This window comes from Sinocyclocheilus grahami, unplaced genomic scaffold, assembly GCF_001515645.1.
Source record: "Sinocyclocheilus grahami isolate Dianchi unplaced genomic scaffold, SAMN03320097.WGS_v1.1 scaffold1381.1, whole genome shotgun sequence".
NCBI classification, from domain to species: Eukaryota; Metazoa; Chordata; class Actinopteri; order Cypriniformes; family Cyprinidae; genus Sinocyclocheilus; species Sinocyclocheilus grahami.
In genome coordinates this window covers 84,135-91,918 of record NW_015506560.1, presented here as the reverse complement: position 1 = coordinate 91,918, position 7,784 = coordinate 84,135, and the positions used below count along the sequence as shown (strand labels likewise).

The following is a 7,784-nucleotide window of genomic DNA, read 5'->3' as shown; positions in this document are numbered from 1 at the left end:
GTTTAACCACTGAGGATAAACAAACTTTGGCCTCGGCAATTACCTTTGGTGAATTAAGTGCTGCAGTATCAGGACTTGCCTCAGGTCGTACTCCAGGTATAGATGGACTTCCTGGCGAGTTCTATAAGCACTTCTGGACCTTAATTGGAACTGATCTTTATGAAGTTCTACAAGAAGTTTTCATGTGGGTTTTCTTCCTAAAAGTTGTCAAAGAACAGTTTTAACACTACTTCCGAAGAAAGGTGACCTTACGTTAATAAAGAATTGGAGACCAGTTACTATTCTGTGTTCCGAGTATAAACTAATAGCAAAGTGTTTGGCTAATAGGTTAAATAAAGTGTTGCACACAATTATACACAAAGATCAATCCTATTGTATAAAGGATAGATGTATCAGTGATAATTTGCATTTAGTATGTGATGTTATTGATTATGCTTTTAAAAACAATATTGATATGGGAATTCTATCTTTAGATCAGGAAAAGGCATTTGATCGAGTTGATCATCAGTTTCTTTATAGAGCTTTGAAGGCTTTTGGTTTTGGAGATAATTTTGTTGCAATGATAAAATTGTTGTACAATGATGCCACATGCATGATTAAAATGGCAGGTGGACTGAGTGTTCCTGTTAAAGTACAGAGGGGCATACGACAGGGATGCCCACTCTCAGGTCAGCTTTATGGTTTGGCTATTGAGCCTCTCCTTTGTAAATTGAGAGAAAAGTTAATGGGGTTACAGATAAATGGTCCAAATTGTAATGACTATGTAAAAATCTCAGCATATGCTGATATCACTGTAATTTTGAGAAATGAAAATTATGTTCAAGTTTTAACAGATGTCTTGAAGAGTTATGGGAAAGCTTCAACTGCCAAAGTAAATTGGGATAAAAGTGATGCCCTATGGTGTGGTTCTGATTCTAGTAGTCCGAGACTCCCAGGTAGACTAAAGTGGGGAAGTTCTGGGCTAAAGTATCGTTTTTTTTTTTAGGAAAATAAGAATATAAGAGGCTTAATTGGGAGGGTCTGGTGGACAAGGTGAGTGCTCGGTTGTCTCGCTAGCATTGGCTGCTCCCCCAGCTATCGTACAGGGGAAGAGTTTTAGTCTGTAACAATCTGGTAGCCTCATCCTTGTGGCACAAAATAACTGTTTTAGAACCTCCCAAGGAACTGGTGGAAAATGTTCAAAAGCATCTAGTGATTTTTTTCTGGTCTGGTCAGCATTGGCTAAAAGCATCAGTGTTATACCTGCCCAAACAAGAAGGAGGCCATGGACTGGTGGACATTAATAGCAGAATAAAAACTTTTAGGCTACAGACAGCAAAAAGGCTACTTTATGGAAAAGATGTAAGCTGGGCTGGAGTAGCTTGTTCTCTTCTAAGAAAAACGGGCAGTATGGGGCTTGACCGGCACCTATTCCTTATGGACACTAAAAGTCTTGATTTGTCTGGAAATTTTAAGTAAATCAAGAAACCTCAAAGATGTGCAAGGCCCTTGGATGAGAGAAGAACCTCTGTTGCACAATCCCGTTGTGGATTTGGACATTTTAAAGTCAGCGTCAATGACGACTGTTTTAAGGAATGCTGGAATTATAAAGATTGGACATTTAATAACAACAAATGAATGAATGTCTGCTGAGATGCTGGCCGCTAAGCTGGGTGTGAGGTAAATTTGCTTGACACAGAAACTGTTGAATGATCTTCTTGAATGTTTACCTATGAATTTTAAAAATGGTTTGGAACCAAACAAAGATAGGGATGTCTTTTTCCCAGAGTTAAAAATTGTGCCTGCTGTTGATGCTTTTCAAGAGAGGGAAGGATTTTTGCTCAACTTCAGAACTCCTGAACTAGAACTTTTCAGTGAAACTGTTAAAAAAGCACTGTATGTCATATGTGTCAAAGTTTCCCATATAAACTCTTTAAAGGGACTAAAATAATCTAAATGGCAAGAGGTTTTTGGATCAGAGACTTCCCCTAAAGGTAGCTGGAGGACCTTGTATAAGGTTCCCATTGAGAAAAGGTCTGGGGAACTTCAGTGGAGAATTGTGCATGGTTTAATCTCACCTTGATCCACAGGTAGGGGAGGAGTGTCCTTTTTGTGGGCAAACATAAACTGTTTTTCATCTATTTTTTTTACTGTGGTAGACTTGAAGCTTTGCTATCTCAATTAGAAGAATGGTGTAGCATTTTAGGAGAAAATTTTTCACCTGCAATTTTTATTTATGGTCCTAAGTATGACAAAAATAAAAAGCAGAACCACGTGATGATTAACTTTTTGTTTGGGCAGGCAAAAATGGCAATTTTTAAAGTCACGTAAAGGTAAATTAAATGGTATGGGGTCAACTGATGAAGTTTCAATTTTAAAGGGTTTAATAAAATCAAGGTTAAATAAAAAGCAGAACCACGTGATGATTAACTTTTTGTTTGGGCAGGCAAAAATGGCAATTTTTAAAGTCACGTAAAGGTAAATTAAATGGTATGGGGTCAACTGATGAAGTTTCAATTTTAAAGGGTTTAATAAAATCAAGATTAAAGGTAGAATATGCTTATTATCAATTGGTTAAAGATATCGAGACTTTTAACTATACTTGGGGAGTGAACAAGTGTTTGTGTGAAACTGACATTGATGGTTCTTTGCAAATTTATATTTAATTGTATTTTATTGAGATGTATTTTGGTTTGGTTTTAAACTTTGTGTTGTTTATTTTATTATGTAATGGTGGGTATTTTGTGTAGCTCTTATGTAATTTTGGAAAAATTGTAATTAAAGATATGTTTAAAGTCAAAAAGTCTCTTGCGCTCTCTCTCTCTCTCTCTCTCTCTCTCTCTCAATTTCAATTCAAATAGCTTTATTGGCATGACAATTGTTACAATGTATTGCCAAAGCATAGTGTTTACATTGAATCTAGAACAGATATATATGCAACAGAAACATGCATGTATATACATTTAGAAAGTAAAACAAATTAACATTTTAGAATCGTAGAATTCTACAAACAATTTATAATTCAATGTGGTGTGTGTGTGTCATATTCAGAGACCGACTGTAGCTGAATCTTCAGACTGGATCTCTGACCATCGAGAACATGAGAACCGAACACTGGACTTTATAAACTACAGATCGACCACAACACTGGGACCACATATAAGATATTCACTGTCACTGTCTATGGTGAGCTATATTTATCTTTAAATATCTTTGAATTTTTTTAAATAATGAGATGTTTCTTTGTGTTTTATGAATTAAACTAAATGAAACTGATATTTAAAGAACAGCCAGCAAACATTACTTGTAACGTGTTCAGCAGTCTTATGGAATTGTAGTATGACAACTTCTATTAATCTGCATATGCCTTATGATTTATGAATATGATTTTCGCAGAGTCTCCGTCTGTTATTGATGCTGGTGTTGCTGAAATGAAGCTCATGTCATTGAAGGAGGGAGATCCTGTCATTCTTCAGACTGATGTTCCTCAACTAACCGGAGATGAGCTGATAGTGTGGAGGTTTGGAGATGAAGGAAAACTCATAGCTAAAGCTGATATAGAAGCCAAGAGCTCATCATTATATGATACTGATGAGAGATTCAGAGACAGACTGCAGCTGAATGACCAGACTGTATCTCTGACCATCACAAACACCAGAACCACAGACTCTGGACTTTATACAGCGAAGATCAGCAGCAACAAACAGACTTTATACAAGAGATTCATTGTTACTGTCAGTGGTGAGTAACTCAATTGTTTTAAAGTAACGATTGTTTATCAGCTCTCTGTGAATAATTCAATTGATCTGACATTAAAATGTGAACCACAGCAGTATTTCTCAAACTATGCATGTGCTGTTTTATAATAATCAAAAGAATGGTTCGCCCTGTATCTGATGATATTCAGGCTGATGTTCTTGATCTGCTAATCAAATGTAAATGACAAATTGTAAATGTGATATAAAGCACCTTTGTATTCATGCTAAAGTACTTGCCTGATGAATTCGCCATACTGCACTAGTAAAAAGGATGGAAAAAGATTTTTTGCACTTTTACTCAACTCTGTATTTAAAGAAATGTGATATGATACCACATTGTGTTGTGCCTTGTATTATTATTATTCACTGCTATTTGTATTATTCTCATTGGTTAACCATTTGAATAAATTTTGCACAAAGATCTGTTCTCCTCAGTCTCAGTGATTATAATAATCTTGTTTGCTGCTTATGTGAAATCTACATTAAGACACCATATTCTAAAAACAATTTGATACAAATGTTATTCATGCAGCAAAATTGACAATGCAAAAGAGTACACAGATTTATTCTTCATGATTAACAGAGCTGAATGATGTTGTGTTACTAAATAAAGTAAATAAAAGTGAAATCTAACGCAGTACATGTAGCAAGAGAGAGAGAGAGAGTGGATGGTTTATGTCTTTAGCCATTTATAATTGGTCTATCTATCTCCAGGGATTTCACTTGCATATAACACACATACACACACACACACACACAAGAAATGGCCATCTTTGTGTTAATATACCTTGTCTCCGACCGTGTGTGTATATTTGCTGGACATGGGATAACTGTAAAAACCCGGGATAACGGTATCAGATATACGGAACCCCAACTGACAGGATTTGACACGTTGCACACTAATGACATCTTGGGGTCAAAGGTGGAAAAAGGTGCCTTTGCGTCCCTTCCCAGCCATTCGAACGTCACAGATCACCTGATCACATGAGATGTTCGTTTTCGTTTCGTTTTTATTTGATACAAGCTTATAGCCTCGGTGCCGAACGTCACACTAACACCGTGATTCAGTGTATAGTTTAGGCCTACTGTATTTTTTTAATTATTTTTATAATTATTTTTTTTTAGATATTTGCATTTGTTGTTCGGTTTGGATCGGTGCAGGAATGAAGAACGCAATGAGATTCAGCGGAACAGAACACTGTTAAATAATCTCCATCGATCATCTGTATTACATTCACAGCTCTACAAAAACATGCAACAGATATTATTGTTGTCTCTGTTACTTCTGGGCGGTAAGTGGATTTATGTTATACTTTTATAAGTTTCATTCATGAGACATTCACATCAGCTATGCTACAACAAATGCATGAACTGAAACTGAAAGAACGCGTTTAATAGCCAAACCAACATTTATAAAATAATGTGGCAACTGGCAGACATAAAAAAAATTAAATCGCATCTCAGTCAGACGTCGGATCTGCTGAAATTAGCTATTCACTGTCATATTCCCATCGCGTGTCCACTACAAAAATCAATAAATAAAAATCATGTGGTTTATTAATTTCCCTGAAGATTTCTGACACAGTTGTGCAATTCTTTGCCTATTTTATTTAATGATAATGTTGGCTTGAGAAAGCCAGCATACTGTTATGCCAGTAAAATTAACATTCTAAAACATGCTCTTTGTGAAGTTAAGCTTGATCATATGAACGCATTTCTGTTCTCTGCTTCTATGTGCCACTGTGACAGCTGAAGAAAAGACGGTGCCAGGAACAGAAGGGAGATCTGTCAATCTAGAGACTGGTACTGAACTACGGAAAGGTGATGAGATAAAGTGGTGGTTTGAGGACCTCATCCTCATTGAATTCACAAAAAAGACCAAGGAAGCAAGTGATACAGAATGTGATGTTCCTGATGGGATATTCAGAAACAAGCTGGTGCTGAATGAGAAGACTGGAGATCTCATCATCAATAACATCAGGACCATTCACTCTGGACTCTACAAACTACAGATCAGCCGCAAAAACGGAAAAACCGAATACATGAGATTCATTGTTACAGTCACTGGTGAGTAGATCAATAATCATGCACTGTGTGAACAGCTGAGATCATCTGAACTTATCCCAAATTCCCAAAGTACAACATAATTTTAGTTACTTTGAGATTTTAATGTTTTTCATTTTAATTACTGTCATATTAAAATTACTAGAACAAATTCATCATAAGTAAAAAAACAACAACAACAATATCATCACCAAATGTGAACTATTTTATCGCCACGCTCTGAACTGAGGCATTATTATAAATTTCAAACACTAGCATTATGAATATAAGTGAAGCTGCTTCAAAACAGTGTGTATTGTGAGAAGTGCTATACAGATATACTAAAATTATGAAACTAAAGGTTTGCTAATACCATGGACAATAACAAAAAAGATATATTTTTCAAAATAACAGAGGGTCCACAACTATAATGATAATGACACAGAACAATATAACTGGAATAACCTTCGAAATTATTTTTCTGGCTGATGAGTGATAAAAAATATTGACAGCCAATCAGAATCCATCTTGCTTTAATCCAGCTTGAGCATTTAAAGCTTGAAATGACAATCTTGTGTGTTGGTGTGGATGCTAATATAGTTATTATTGTAATTATCTTTATAGTTATTTTTATTGGTGTTAATGGGTATTAAAGGAGTAATATTGTACAAATAAATTAGAATTTTTTTTGTCAAAATCATATTACAAGAAACGTGATGATGAATCATAAGTAGTCATAGGTAATTCATAGGCAATCATAGGAAGTCAAATACTACAGCATATTCTATGATTTGTGAATTTAGGTAATATCTTCCTAGATAGATGAGCTGAAACTACAAACATAACAAACTAGGTTAAAATGCCATCTAAATAAATTTGTTGAAAATGCAAATTAAATGAATGCATAAATGAATTTTTTTCTGTATTTCTGTTTCTTTGTGTTGCTTTGACATGAAGTGAAGGAGGTGCCAGCGAAGGTTGGAGAATCTGTCACTCTAGACCCTGGTCTTGAAACACTGAGAAGTGATCTGATACTGTGGACGTTTGGAGCTAAAAACTGTCTTGTTATTAAAGCCGAATCAGGAACGACGAGTATTAGTGATAGATTCAGAGACAGACTGGAGCTGAATCATCAGACTGGATCTCTGACCATCACAAACACCACAGATACAGACTTTGGACTTTTTCAACTTCAGATCATCAACAGAGACCGGACCAGATACAGGAGATTCAATCTGACTGATACTAGTGAGTAGAATTACATTTATTATAATAACTAGGTTATATATTAATTTTTAACAAACCTGCATTTCCCACACATTTTTAGATGCGACATGTAAACAGGCCCTAAAAAATGCAAATAGGTTGTGCAAGTCTGTATCTTAATAAGTCCTTCATTGAATCATTTATTTGAATGATTGATTCAAATGGCTGATTCATTTAGAAAGGAAGCCAGTGACAGTCTTTATGAATGGATCATAGAATCATTGACTCCCTCGATTCATTCAAAGACAGATTCATTCATGAATGAAACACTGCAATGCTCTGAGACACACAAATGTGTCTCTTTGTTTAGAACTATTTTCGTTGGTAAAACAGACAAAATTGTAAATATAACAAAAATGATTGAAAATGAAATGAAAAATTGACAAAAATATAGCTTACTCTGTATTAACTTCATATTTCTTGAACTGTTGTATAAAATTGATATCACATTTGTGATCACGCTCACAGGAAAATGGCACTCTTGCTTGTGTGATATTACTTCACTGCATTTTATAAATATGAAAAACAAAAACTCACACAGGGATATGTTTTGCTTTAAAGGGGTCATATGATGCTTTTTTAAAGATCGTTATTTTGTGTATTTGGTGTAACAGAATATGTTGACATGCTTTAATGTTCAAAAAACACATCATTTTTCAAATACTGTACATTATTGTAGGTCCTCTATGCCCCGCCTCTCTCAAACGCTTCGTTTTCTACAAAGTCCCTCTTTCCGAT

At 35.2% G+C, this 7,784-nt stretch overlaps 2 protein-coding genes across 4 annotated transcripts in view; both read left to right on the top strand.

Annotated features, from left to right (window-relative positions):
* Positions 1-3,104, top strand: part of LOC107569790 (uncharacterized) — a 22,903-nt gene extending 19,799 nt beyond the window's left edge. For all 3 annotated transcript variants that reach the window (XM_016255944.1, XM_016255945.1, XM_016255943.1), the window contains one exon: positions 3,031-3,104. In XM_016255944.1, the coding sequence (XP_016111430.1) occupies positions 3,031-3,047 (17 nt within the window). In that variant the 3' untranslated portion in view covers positions 3,048-3,104. The remainder of the gene's footprint in view (positions 1-3,030) is intronic.
* The window catches only part of LOC107569794 (uncharacterized), a 65,353-nt gene that overhangs the window by 54,361 nt on the left and 3,208 nt on the right, over positions 1-7,784 (top strand). Inside the window, exons 2-3 of the mRNA XM_016255950.1 lie at positions 3,432-3,720; positions 6,738-7,028. Of these exons, the coding sequence (XP_016111436.1) occupies positions 3,432-3,720; positions 6,738-7,028 (580 nt within the window). The remainder of the gene's footprint in view (positions 1-3,431; positions 3,721-6,737; positions 7,029-7,784) is intronic.